General features: G+C 37.2%; 2 protein-coding genes across 2 annotated transcripts in view; both read right to left on the bottom strand.

Annotated features, from left to right (window-relative positions):
- Nucleotides 1-8,636, bottom strand: part of LOC107692101 (SH3 domain-binding protein 1-like) — a 13,032-nt gene extending 4,396 nt beyond the window's left edge. The window contains exons 1-11 of the mRNA XM_016491006.1: nucleotides 8,460-8,636; nucleotides 5,897-5,939; nucleotides 5,648-5,752; nucleotides 4,124-4,200; nucleotides 3,864-3,975; nucleotides 3,704-3,780; nucleotides 3,483-3,570; nucleotides 2,369-2,437; nucleotides 1,754-1,844; nucleotides 1,509-1,645; nucleotides 1,237-1,348 (exon numbers count right to left, since the gene is read on the bottom strand). Of these exons, the coding sequence (XP_016346492.1) occupies nucleotides 1,237-1,348; nucleotides 1,509-1,645; nucleotides 1,754-1,844; nucleotides 2,369-2,437; nucleotides 3,483-3,570; nucleotides 3,704-3,780; nucleotides 3,864-3,975; nucleotides 4,124-4,200; nucleotides 5,648-5,752; nucleotides 5,897-5,939; nucleotides 8,460-8,506 (958 nt within the window). The 5' untranslated portion in view covers nucleotides 8,507-8,636. The remainder of the gene's footprint in view (nucleotides 1-1,236; nucleotides 1,349-1,508; nucleotides 1,646-1,753; nucleotides 1,845-2,368; nucleotides 2,438-3,482; nucleotides 3,571-3,703; nucleotides 3,781-3,863; nucleotides 3,976-4,123; nucleotides 4,201-5,647; nucleotides 5,753-5,896; nucleotides 5,940-8,459) is intronic.
- Nucleotides 8,637-10,949: 2,313 nt separating this feature from the next.
- LOC107692065 (28 kDa heat- and acid-stable phosphoprotein-like) overlaps nucleotides 10,950-14,012 on the bottom strand; it is a 6,948-nt gene continuing 3,885 nt past the window's right edge. Inside the window, exon 6 of the mRNA XM_016490962.1 lies at nucleotides 10,950-12,059. Within this exon, the coding sequence (XP_016346448.1) occupies nucleotides 12,052-12,059 (8 nt within the window). The 3' untranslated portion in view covers nucleotides 10,950-12,051. The remainder of the gene's footprint in view (nucleotides 12,060-14,012) is intronic.

Below are 14,012 nucleotides of genomic sequence, written 5' to 3'. Positions count from 1 at the left end.
ATTTCCAGGTCTTTTTTTTTTTTTTTTTGCCTTTAAAAAGGGCATTTTCCCCTAACCTTATTAAATGCATGTGTCATCTTTCATATCAAATTCTTACATGTTATTAATAATTTTACTTAATATAATAAGACTCTATAGGGCTGTTCCCAATCAAATGAAATCAGTATTAACAAAACCAAATTTTCCACTGCTGGAGAAACAGAAGCAGCTGAAGTGGCATTTAGATGCATTTACACAGACAATTTAATGAAGCTGAAATGTAGCATGAATGCATTAACACTGCAAAATTACAACAGCATAAATAATGCTGTGAGCTTGGTGTTTTACATCAGGTTTTTTTATTTACAAATATGAAAAGTTTTAAATTTGAAAGTAACCCGCCAGCAGGTGGCAGCAAGTTGACTGTCTTAATGAGTGAGTCATTGAGGCATTCAAACGATTCGTTCAAGAATTCGTCTTTATGAATGGACCACTGAATCATTGACTCAAATTATTAATTAAAAAATGCAAATCATTCAGTTGTCTAACGAAACCGCGCTGACGCTGTGTGTTGCTCGGAGATGCGCTTTGACAGTTCTGCTGCTAAGTTTGTTTGGAACTATTTTCGTTAAACAAATCGAGCAAAAACAGTCACATTATTGTACTAAAATATATGCCCTAAGTCACTTAATATTAACTACTCGTTTGAAGTCTTGTTTAAAATCAATGTCGAATTTACAATCGTACTGATTTTCGGGGAAAACTGCACTCTCTTAGTCGTGTCATGTTAATTAATTAGGCTAGGCTTTATGTAATAAATATAAAAACTACATTTTTTACCGTAGTATGTTTCTACTGTGTGCAGTTGTGTTCATTTGTTTCGATTTCTCCATGAGATTGTCTCACGTGAGTCTCAACTGCCGCGACCTTGTTACTATTGATTATCCATTATGAATTGCCGTTTACACCAAGTGTAATAAAATCAGAATCATTCTCGCCGATATTTTGGTGCTTCCCTAAATCGATGTTTTAATAAGATTAGATTAGTTGGCCGGTCGGGCAAGTAAAGTTCTCTTTCACTTGCCCTTTCAAAAAAAGCACACAGATCATCAAAAGCATTCTCTCGCGCACCCCTGCTGGTCGGTCTGTGCACCCCAGTTTGGGAACCGCTGCTTTAAGGCATCAGCTAATATAAACTCATACAAACAAAGTTACCGTCACACAAATCACACAAAAAAAGTTACTATGGCCTTTCACCTGCCACAGCATGTGGGTCATAGCTGAACACATTCTGGTCGACAGTCCCTGAATCCAGACAGCTTTTCAGTTTTTTTACAACAGACGCAGCAGCTGCTAGCCTGAATAAACCCTAGATGACAGTTGTAAAGATAAGATAGTGAGAGATTGTTAAGATGAGAGTGGAAAAGTGAAACACTATACTCCTGATACTGGGCATGCAGTTATGTGGGTGTGCAATCATCTGTGTGTAGGTGCATGTGTGGCTTTTAAATATGCATGTGTGTGCTTACCTCTTCCCTGAGTCCTGTACGTAGCAGCATGCCGACACACTCCTCAATAGGTACAGCAATCTTTCTTCCACAGCTCTGAAGGTGAGACAGCAGAGGCTCTCCAAAAACCTTTTCTTCTGATGAACTCATCTGGGGCTCTTCAAACAGACAAATATACATTTCAAAGTTGTGATAGTGCTGCTGTTTGAAAGATCTGAATGTTTAGATGCTTTAATCACTACTAATCACCCTTTTCCTCCGCTCACCTGTGTGGCTGTGACTCTCTTTGAGCTCGGTTATGTTTTTCTCCAAGAATTCGTATGAGGCCTTGTGATATTCAGCTTGCAAATCTAGAAGCTATCAGAAAGGCATGCAAACAAGCTTAAGCATCTTTTTTACCCCTGGACTGACTGAAAACATTCCAAGGAGTCATCCCAGGACAACTGAATGGCAATGATAAGATAATTATTTATAAACAAATCACAAGTAAATAAAGAATTTTATACATATAATACAAATAACGCAAAATGTCAGACAAACACAATTATATGCACCAAGTTTACTGAAAAAACTAACAAACATAAAATGGACAAACAAATAAATAGGGTAAAGATAACTGAAGCTTTTTTTTTTTTTTAAAGAAAGGGAGCCACTTGCTGAGTCTGTTTTTTTTACTCACTGTGTTGACTATTTGTTGATCTAATAACTGTAATAATTAACATTTTCATAATGATAATGATCAATGATATCTAGTGCAATAAGAGTTCAAAGGAACACAATACTGACATGGTATTGATGAAAAAAGGCACTTAAGGCATTACTGATGGGCCTGTGGGGATGCCAAAGTTTGAGAAACATTTATTTAGGACATAGGTACTCACACGGATGAAGTAGCTGGCATACTCATCCTCTTTAGTGGCAAAATGATAGAGGTCTGCAGAGTACTGATCCTGAGAGAAAGAAAATGTGTTGTGTTATTGATTTCCTTGCTGTGGATTCCTTGAAAATACTAAGACCTCTTCTGATGAAGCCACACATTTCATGTTGACTTGGGAAACCCAAAAATATTTGTTTAGCTGACTTTTTTCACAACACATAGTAACATGCTTTTCTTGGCCTTTTGACAGTATGAACAGTAGAGGAAGGAAATTAGATAATCAAGTGGTGTGAGTTAGATTTGAACAAGCTGTAAAGTTTCAGTTGGTAGCCAAATGGCATTTTATCATAACCATTTGTATAAGCACCCTAGGTTAGAACAATCTGAAGAGATCCTCTTTCATGGTTCTGGCTTAAGATCAGATAGCAGGAAGTAGCAGGTAATAGAATGAGCATGACAAAATATAGTCCAACCATGACAGCTCTGAGAATAGTTTTATCATGGATATGACAATGCTAATGTATTTGGCCTTGGCAGACTAGATCTGCTTAGCATTTCTGGTGCAGTGCAAGTATGGACTTGCTACTGTCAGTAGATACACAACCACGCTACTGTGAACATGTAAGAAATGCTGCTGTTGCTGCTGCTGCATGTATAGGCACATATAAATCCCGTAGCAGATCTAGACAGGTGGAGCTGGGGGAGGTGGAGGGTTCAGAGGAACTCAGCGAACACTGAACCAAACTATTTAAATGTTGAACAAACAGGTTAATTACCTGCAGAAACAGGTAAATCAGCTTGTACCATATAGTAAATTATGTGATTGCACCATCTAGAGTCGGGGTGTCCAAACTCAGCCCTGGAGGACTGAGGTCCTGTAGAGTTTAGCTTCAACCCTAATTAAACACACATGAACCAGCTAATCAAGCTCTTGCTAGGCATACTAGAAACTTCCAGGCAGGTGTGTTGAGGCAAGTTGGAGCTAAACTCTGCAGGACACCGGCCCTCCAGGACTGAGATTGGACACCCCTGATCATGACTGAACTAGATATTGAATTGGCCATAATAGCATAATAAATCTGTGACTAGTGAAGAAACCAACTATATCCAAGTATAACCTTGATAGACTCCAGTCTTTTCCAGGCCTCCTCTACATCCTCTCTTAGTCCATCTTGCTTGGCCTGTGGGCCTGTGCTGGTCTGAGATCTAAAAGTGAGACACACATTGCATAAAAGTTAATGTCTTCATGAAAAGAGGATCGCAAAGTTATGAAGGTTTGATTTATGTTGAAAGAGAAGTTGAGACATATTCTGGTCATAATGTTGAAAATAAAAATCACCTGACGCGAGCATTATTCCAGTCTGTAGTAAGTTTAGCAAACTGTTTCTTGTTTTTCAAGATCTCTGGCAGATCATCCTGCACAGATAACATTGTTCATGAATGGGTCATGAATACTGCCTGTTTCAGTTCATTTAGCTTGGTAGTAAGAAAGAAGCTACCTCACTAAGCTTATTCAGAGGCACAAGAACTTCTTTCTCCAACTTCATCTCAAAGTCAGCCAGAGTCCGTGCCAGGAAATTTTGCATAAAGCAGCACATTTCCAAAACTTTTCTGCAGAAAAGTTCAGATGTGCTTAGAAGCAGACTGTAAAGGGTGTATTTCCAAGGCAACTTTGCTATATTGTCATTTACTCTTTACTCTGCCTGAGGTAAATCAACATATTTACACTGTTAAAACATTCAAATGTTAAAATATTCACCTTATGGAGGAATCGCCATCAAAATCCTTAAAGCTCTCAGCCATACTGACAGACAGCATCATGAGGGGTAACTTTTTCTGTAAACAATGAAAAGTATGAATGAGCGAAGTGATTGAAGAAATCAGGAAGTATAGCGTGGCACGTTTTATGATAGTTCTGCTTTAGAACTATCTACTTATATTAGTTTACATGGGTATCACAGCTAAGGGACAATATAAACTAACTGTAAATTCAGCAGATTTTCCATACTGAATCCTGTTTTACAAAGAACAAAAAAGAAGAATGATTTTGAGGAAAAAGTAAATGAAAGCCTGTATTTAGCACTTATGAGCAGCTCCCACATGTTCAAAGCATATATCCAAAACCTTTTGTCCAGACATAATCATCCACATATACAGACAAAATGAAAAAACCTCAGAAGACAGATTCAAGGACTCTCCACCATCAATTTGGGATTAGGTTTCTTAACAAAATGGTAGGCCAAGATATACTATTGGAAGAAATCCTACCTCCATCCACTGTGATGGTGGTCCATGTAAATGATCTTCACAGCCACAGCATTTCATCATATGACCATTTCATTTGTCTTTTTCAATGTTACTAATTTTTCATATACAGCAACTGCTTAAAGGAACACTCCACTATTTTTGAAAACAGGCTCATTTTCCAACTACCCTAGAGTTAAACAGTTGAGTTTTACCGTTTTCGAAACCATTCAGCCGATCTTCGGGTCTGGCGGTAGCACTTTTAGCTGTAGCTTAGCATAGACCATTGAATCTGATTAGACCATTAGCATCTCGCTCAAAAATGACCAAAGAGTTTCTCAGCCATAGTTCCCGAGCTTAGGTTTCTTAACAAAATGGTAGGCCAAGATAAACTATTGGAAGAAATCCCACCTCATCCAGTGTGATGGTGGTCCATGTAGATGATCTTCACAGCCACAGCATTTCATCATATGACCATTTCATTTGTCTTTTTGAATGTTACTCATTTTTCATATACAGCAACTGCTTAAAGGAACACTCCACTATTTTTGAAAACAGGCTCATTTTCCAACTACCCTAGAGTTAAACAGTTGAGTTTTACCGTTTTCGAAACCATTCAGCCGATCTTCGTGTCTGGCGGTAGCACTTTTAGCTGTAGCTTAGCATAGACCATTGAATCTGATTAGACCATTAGCATCTCGCTCAAAAATGACCAAAGAGTTTCTCAGCCATAGTTCCCGAGTTCCTATTTAAAACTTGACTCTTCTGTAGTTACATCGTGTACTAAGACCGACGGAAAATGAAAAGTTGCGATTTTCTAGGACGATATGGCTAGGAACTATACTCTCATTCCGGTGTAATAATCAAGGAACTTTGCTGCCGTACCATGGGTGCAGCAGGCGCAATGATAATACGCAGCGCCTGAAAATAGTCCCCAGCTAGGTCACTTCCAATAAGCCTATTTTATAAGCTCTATTTCAATAAGCTTCAAAATTTCATCCAACACACTTTCAAACCACATGATTGAATAGGGGTTTACCATCCGTCTCTCTGAGTCCAGTCCCTGCTGACTCTGCAGGCAGCCTACCAACTTCTTGTAGATGATCTGGGCAGCTTTCTTTGCTGGCTCCACACGTTGTTCCACCTTAAAGGAACCAGATGGAGTATTCATTTACAGGGCCCTGTATTCATATTCTGTTAACACATCTTGTTTGTATATAGGCATCTCAAGAACTGTGCCTTATGCAGATTTATTAGTTTAAGTGTAATAGTGGTGGAAATGCCTCACCAAAACAAGATCCTCTGAGAGAAGATCAGTTGCATCCTGTGACCTACAGTAAAGAAACAGTTACATTGAACATTACTTACAGATGGCAACCTCCATGATGCTGCAGCTATGTTGATTTTCTGACCAACAACATGACTGCAAATGTGCAAAAAGTGCTTAATAAGCAATAAGTTCATTAAACAAGTTGTTTACTGAGTAAATTGGTTTGAATTGACTCAGTGAAAGATTCAGTGATGCACTCGTGATGACATTTTTGTTCCTCAATGAATTAGTGTTTTTGAGCAAATCGGATGAATGAACGATTCAATGTCTCACTCATAAAGACAGTGGCTGCATCTGAATATGCATAGTTCCCTACTACTTAGTAGGTGAAAACAGTATGTGAAGTGTAGTATGTCCGAATTTACAATATTCATAAAACAGTAGGCAAAAAGTACACAGATATTCCGCTACTTCCAGCAAGATACTGATGTACACATACAATGGACACTTTACTATCCCATAAGGCCACAGGAGAGTATTTGTGAATGGCAGTGACGCTGATAGGTTACATGATGATAACAACATGACTATTGTGCTACATTGCGATTTCATTCCTACTACAGTACACACATTCATATACAGATTAATGGTCACAAATTATTTACTTGTGATTTTTGATGCAGACAGTGTTCCTGAATGAATCAGTGTGTATAAACAAATCCGCTGAATGAATGATTCAGTGACTAACTTACTAAGAGAGACAATTTTCACCAGCTACTGCTAATACACAGACTGACAGCAATGCAAACAGTAAAAAAATAGCAAAAAATTTTTTTTTAAAAATCCCAGTTTTGTTGGACTGTGTACCCATACTCCCAAAACGCTGCTTGGTGATGAAATTCAAGGGCCAGAACTAACTGCTGTATAAATATACTGGACTCATTAAGAGAGTGTTCATGTAATCAAATAAAGACATGTAAATGAGGGCAAGTATTAGTAGCTAATTTTAAACTAGCTAGCTAGTATTTATTTAAACAGCTGAAAACTCATCCTGATTAAGGACTGCATCCTCTACGCTTTCACTTTTCCTTATTTCCTCCTTGTTCTAGCTTGTACTTTTCTGAACGATGTCGGAAACATTGTATTACTAGCACTTCTCGTGTATATTGCATCTGCTAAATGAATAAATGTAAATGTAAAAACTTAAATCAAAAGAAATTCAAAAGTTTAACCTAGAAAAATTTGCCAACCACTGACTCAAAGCAGCTAAAACTAAAATTAGAGAGCCAAGGCCTCTGTAGAAAACAGGCCAAAGTGGGTAGAGAGGGGAAGTGGACTGCAGACTGAAGCACAAACCATTTTACTCTCTCGTTTTTAACCACAGTCTGTTGTGCAGCACGTATAATATGAGTAGATACACAGAACATAATTTCGAGCCTGAAATATCATCACAGAGACAGATGAACTATGTCATTTCTTACTTACTGTTTCTAAAAGCATCCAAGAACACAAAAATCATGAGAAGCCATTTTTGTGTCACTGAAGTGGTGACCAGGTTACACTGTGATTGCATCAGATATTCTTGTTATCCGTGTTTTTAAATCGTATTAGTCAGTGAAAATGAGATGTTAGTCTCCTTTTTTACAGCATAACATTATAAATTTACTATCACCCTTGATCAATTTTAATGCATGCTTGCTGAATAAAATAATTATTTCTTTAAAAAAAAAATCTTACTGACCCCAAACTTTTGAACACTAGTGTACATTCAATATATCGGTTACAAAATACTTGCCATTTTATTGCTGGCTTTATTGTATTGCAGATTGTAAAGACTGTTCCATAGGACCAAAACAAGCACATGCAGTACATGGTATACATTTTCAACTTCAAAGGTCACACAAACTATTTTATCAGCGTGGTATTGTCTCTGCTTTGAGTCTGGGGTTAAGAAGTTTATTAATATCCTGTTAACGTCATTTCATTGCAGGCTGCAAAACTAGCATCTTGTTCTGTGCAACCTACAGATGTGCTCTCCACCCTCACAAACTAAAAATTGACTCCTTTTATCATGGCCTCTTTCAAGACAATCACCGTCAAGTTATTTAGACTATATAATTATATGTGAAATATCTTCTGAAATCATATTTTAAGCTAGGCGCAGAGAGCGGAAATGTCAATTAAATCTAAAATCTAATATTGGTACACATTGTTGGCAAGACATTTTATTTTCAGGCTTAAACAAGGCTTGAACCAAAATAAATTTACTGGTCAATGTAAGAAGTGCTAAAGTTGTAGACATATCAATTAATGAACAATTGTACTGTTATCAGATTAACGTTTTCACCACAACAGAATATGAAACAAATCGCCTTCTTCATTTCAGACCACCTTACACCACAAATGGCTCATGTTAGGAGAAATAAAACAGCTATCAATAATATTAATATTTTGTTTTGTTACAAAAGATAAGCAAGACTAGCATAAAACAGTCACTTGGTCACATGTAGTGACATTCCAGTAACTGTGTCACGTAAAACACCACAAACATAGTCTGAAAGCAACAAATGAAAGTACTTACTTCCCCCCATTTCCAAACTGTTTTAAGATGTTAAACTGCTTTAGCATGATTGTGAAGAATATGTCGCCTTCAAGTCCTTGTTTTGTACATGCAGGTCAAAAGTATATTAGTTTCATTTGATGGAGAATTTTGCTCTCTGAAGTCAGTAAACAGGCATGTCATTCAGACTTGTGTCAGCAACAGTCTCAACTTGACTGTTTCACATTTGAGCACACACCTCATCGACTCGGAGAAACAGGAAGTTACCAAATGCATAAGAGGAAAGACATTTTCATATCATGCTGTGAAAGTCATGCAGTCCTCTCTGGCCACAGAGAACACTGAAGTAGATTTACACAGCACAGAGCATTCATTTGTCATACAACTGCCAGGAGTGAGGTGGATGGAGTAAGGGGCTTTATATACTAGAAAGAATATGAATTAATAATGTAAATATGTACTTATAAATACATCGGCGTTAATTGTAAACTGGGCGTTGCTTCACCATAGTTAACTTTGTGGCATTAATAAAGGTTCCCTTCCTTGTCTTACCTTTGGCAATCAAGTGTCCATCCCATTACAACCATTAAAAATGCACTGTTTGTGTGTGCAAACAGCGGGATGTGAAAGATAGGTGAAAGGGGAAATAATTTTTTATATCATATATATTGTGGTGTCATCACAAATAAGCACCTTGGGAAACACTGTGGTTAAGACAATTAACTGAAAATAGTGGAATATCCCAAGTAAACATGCAATGAGGGGGGATATGGAGCCTCCTACAGGCCCCCCACTGCAACACAGAAAAATACAATATGGTTTCTAATGTAAATAAAAGTCAGTAAACAGGCATGTCATTCAGACTTGTGTCAGCAACAGTCTCAACTTGACTGTTTCACATTTGAGCACACACCTCATCGACTCGGAGAAACAGGAAGTTACCAAATGCATAAGAGGAAAGACATTTTCATATCATGCTGTGAAAGTCATGCAGTCCTCTCTGGCCACAGAGAACACTGAAGTAGATTTACACAGCACAGAGCATTCATTTGTCATACAACTGCCAGGAGTGAGGTGGATGGAGTAAGGGGCTTTATATACTAGAAAGAATATGAATTAATAATGTAAATATGTACTTATAAATACATCGGCGTTAATTGTAAACTGGGCGTTGCTTCACCATAGTTAACTTTGTGGCATTAATAAAGGTTCCCTTCCTTGTCTTACCTTTGGCAATCAAGTGTCCATCCCATTACAACCATTAAAAATGCACTGTTTGTGTGTGCAAACAGCGGGATGTGAAAGATAGGTGAAAGGGGAAATAATTTTTTATATCATATATATTGTGGTGTCATCACAAATAAGCACCTTGGGAAACACTGTGGTTAAGACAATGAACTGAAAATAGTGGAATATCCCAAGTAAACATGCAATGAGGGGGGATATGGAGCCTCCTACAGGGGGCCCACTGCAACACAGAAAAATACAATATGGTTTCTAATGTAAATAAATAAATAATGAGTCATAACTAAAGTAATCATGGCATACTGGCACACGCAAACTATGGTTAGACTATGTTGTAAGTGACAAGATTAATCCGCACTGGACGTTTTTTGATTCGCCAGTCAGAAACATTGGATAAGAAACGTGTATTTTAAATATTTAAATAACACGGATAGATCGCTGATATTTACATGAAAAAACCTATTGATTCACTTTAGAATAATAAACTATTGCTCAATTATTATACACTATACTGAAAACTGGAAAACATCTATTCGTGTAACCACAGGCACATATAATTGGTCCTTTCACATCAGCGTTGAGAAAAGCAATGGGAACACGTGACATTCGCTGTTCGGCTTCAGGATATGAGGTAACTTATTATGCTACACCAAAGCAATAAACGTATTTTATTAATGATAGCTAAGAATACCTAAATAATCGATTAAAAATGTCATTAGCATGCAGGTCTCATCCTTTTAACCATTTTTCCACCTTCTGGATTCTCAACATCAAGATTTATCACAGCCTTAGAATAAGCTACATAAAATTAACTTTTCAATGAATCTTAAAAAAATAAATAAATAAAAGAAAAATAAATTAATATTCGATTAGCTTTCATTAATTAAAGTTTTTTATTTCACATTTCTACATCAATAATGTGTATTAATGATAGCTAAGAATACCTAAATAATCGATTAAAAATGTCATTAGCATGCAGGTCTCATCCTTTTAACCATTTTTCCACCTTCTGGATTCTCAACATCAAGATTTATCACAGCCTTAGAATAAGCTACATAAAATTAACTTTTCAATGAATCTTAAAAAAATAAATAAAAGAAAAATAAATTAATATTCGATTAGCTTTCATTAATTAAAGTTTGTTATTTCACATTTCTACATCAATAATGTGAATTAAATATCCCTGTGTTGAAATGTAAAAGTATTGACTGACAAAGAGAAAACACTTTTATTCATTTACCAATTTATTTATTTGTATACAACAAAGTTTCAAATAAGGAATTCCACTGATTTCATATCAATACCCCATGTAATTACTTATTTTAGTACAGGTGAATGCTTTACAAGTTTTAAAATACTTTGTAAATAATTGTATTTAAGAACTGGAAAAAAATGTTGCACCATCAGCATCATCAAGGTAATATTGCTTTCCTTAAACGGTCAAGGCAAATCAGGTCCCAGCAATGGGCTAAAGCATAAAACTCTTCAAAGTACTATGAGGACACACCACTGAGTCTGGTAGTGACCAAAAACAATGGTCCTACCTCAAAAGAAATGCAAAACCCCTGAGTAAAGGGGCATTATAGAAGATGATGTGGTGAATGTGGAGACATGCAACAGCCCAATAGGCTGTGCCGAAGCAGCTACGTTAATATTGTCCTAGTAATGCCTTTTATTGAGATTGCATTATATTGTGTTTAAGTACTTAAAAACAATACAATTTTAAATGAGGATGTAATCTGCAGCATTAGGTTCCAGCATGCCCTGATTTCACCAGGTAACAACCAAAATACCCTTCTATTAACCTTTAAATGACTACAGATGCATTTTGCACTTAAACAGAATGAGGCCACAAAGACTGACAAAAGACAGTACAGTGGAAGGGTTGATGTCGTTCTTTACATAAAAAGATAAAATGTCTAGTTAGTGTTTGACTGTTCCACACAACAACCTGCTACATTCTTTCCTATCAGCTCATGTGAGCACACCTGCAACCCTACCTCACTCTTCCACAACATACAAATCTTAAGTAATGGTGATAATAACATCATAGAAATGCAGAAACTGAGAGTAAACTCCAGCAGCTTTAGAGTCCGAGCACAGTGAAGGTGTCAGGGGAGGGATAAGGTGAGTGAAGTTTGGTGGTATTGAAAATTAAAAACCCAACAAACTCCAACGCCATACACCACCTCCCATTTGACTTCCTATAAATGTCCAAATCCTCCAACCTTGGATGGATGGAAGGATGACATGTATGGATTCCCTGAGCGGTTTCCTCCAAATAACTAGTCCCCTTCCCTCCCTCCCCAGAAAAGCCCTGTCCTGTGTGATGATGCTTGGACTAGCGTTTCGACTTTGCCTCTTCTGCTTATTTTTCTGAAAGAGATTTTATAAAGCAGACAAGATCAGTGTAATTATTAAAAATAAGTAAGAATAAGGAGTTTTTGGATGGAATATCCCTTTAACTAGTTCATCAGTATTATCTCAAGGAGACGTACCAAACATTTTACTATGAAAATCCAAAAGTCAAACTTGATTGAGGGCCTTGGCCCAAAAGTAAATGCATTATCTTCAATTGTATTATATTAAATGTACAAAAAAAAAAAAGTACAAATTTTCTTATATTCTGTACATTTACAATGGTATGTTAAAATGCCAAAATGAAAAAAAAAAAGAAAAAAAAAAGATATGCTTAATTGTTTTTGTATGACAGGCCATATCTATATACTTTTTTTTTTTTTTTTATATATATATATAACACATTCTGAATAATTTTTTATGGTATGGCAGGCCAGATCAAAGATTATCATGGGCAAACTTTGGCCCACTGGCCCTGGTTTGGGCATCTCTCAACATGTACACACCACAAAACAGGAAGCATTGTCCATTATATAGGTGGTCATTAGCTATGTTTCCATTCACCTATTTTTATGCACATTTTGGTATATAGCATTAAAAAAAAAATGCTGAATGGAAACGCCAAGATGCGCATAAATTCTAAAAATGTGCATAAAACATGTATGCGCTTAAAGGATTCACAAATTCACGGATTACATAATCACATTGGAAAGTTCACGCGTGGTTAGTTCTTTGTCGGTGTACTCCAGCTCAGAAAGGTAGGGTAGGCAAAAAACTCCATCTCATTTTCTCCATTAACTTCAAAATCGTCCGAAATAGTTTACCTTTTTTTGTGAAGGGCGTTTGCACATTCGCTTTGTAAACACTGGGTCGGTACTTCAGCCTACGTCACGCGTGACCTTTCCAGCGTGACTACATAATGCGTGAAGTCGAGCTAGTGCAAGACGAGCATTTGTGGTTAAAAAGCATATTAATTGTAATTTTTTTTAAGAAAATGACCGATCGTTTCGCTAGATAAGACCCTTATTCCTCGGCTGGGATCGTGTAGAGCCCTTTGAAGCTGCATTGAAACCGCAATTTGGACTTCAGCCCATTGGCCACCATTTACGTCTATTATATGGAGAAAAATCCTAGATTGTTTTCCTCAAAAACCTTAATTTCTTTGTGACTGAAGAAAGACATGAACATCTTGGATGATATGGGGGTGAGTAAATTATCAGGACATTTTTATTCTGGAAGTGAACTAATGCTTTAACTTAGTCGGATACATTTCTTAACCAATAAGTAAACATGCACATAAACTATGATGAAACACATTTACTGAATAAATTCCTCAATGCGCATCAAAAAATCATGTGACTTTGCATGATGGGATGGGATGACTAACCAGCAGATCAATCTTGTTAAACAGTAGTGCTGGGCGGTATACCGGTTCATACCGAATACCAGTGTTTATTTTTGTTATGATATGAATTTTTAAAATACCTCAATACTGGTGTATGTCGCTTAAACAACATTCAGAACGCAACACTGTTTGAAACGGGTCCGTTTTCACTGTTGCACTGTGGCGAGGGAACAGCTGTATGTGTTACGAAGCGTGAAAGTTCCGAACTGAAGCTGTAGAACTAATAGAACGTGATGACACAGAAGAACTCATCCACAATATCCACATTGACCGCCACAAATATCCACCGCCCCCCTGCCATCAGCTCCTGCGTCTCACACACACGAGCACGACTTTAGCACTAGATTTAGCAACTTTCAGACCCTTTTAGCGGCTTTTTTCCATAGAATATTCATACTGACAAACCTAGCGACTTTTTTGGATAAACCTTAGCTATGGTTCAGTTGGAATATTTCGCCAGTGCTGTCCCGCGAACGCGAGGTCTGACTTTCCCGGAGAAGTGTCACCTCTCTCGGCGTCTGTTCTGTGCAGTGAGCAGCAGAGAAGCAGCGCATTCAGTTGGCCGC

Source organism: Sinocyclocheilus anshuiensis, unplaced genomic scaffold, assembly GCF_001515605.1.
Source record: "Sinocyclocheilus anshuiensis isolate Anshui unplaced genomic scaffold, SAMN03320099.WGS_v1.1 scaffold726, whole genome shotgun sequence".
NCBI lineage: Eukaryota > Metazoa > Chordata > Actinopteri > Cypriniformes > Cyprinidae > Sinocyclocheilus > Sinocyclocheilus anshuiensis.
This window is presented reverse-complemented; position numbering and strand designations above follow the sequence as displayed.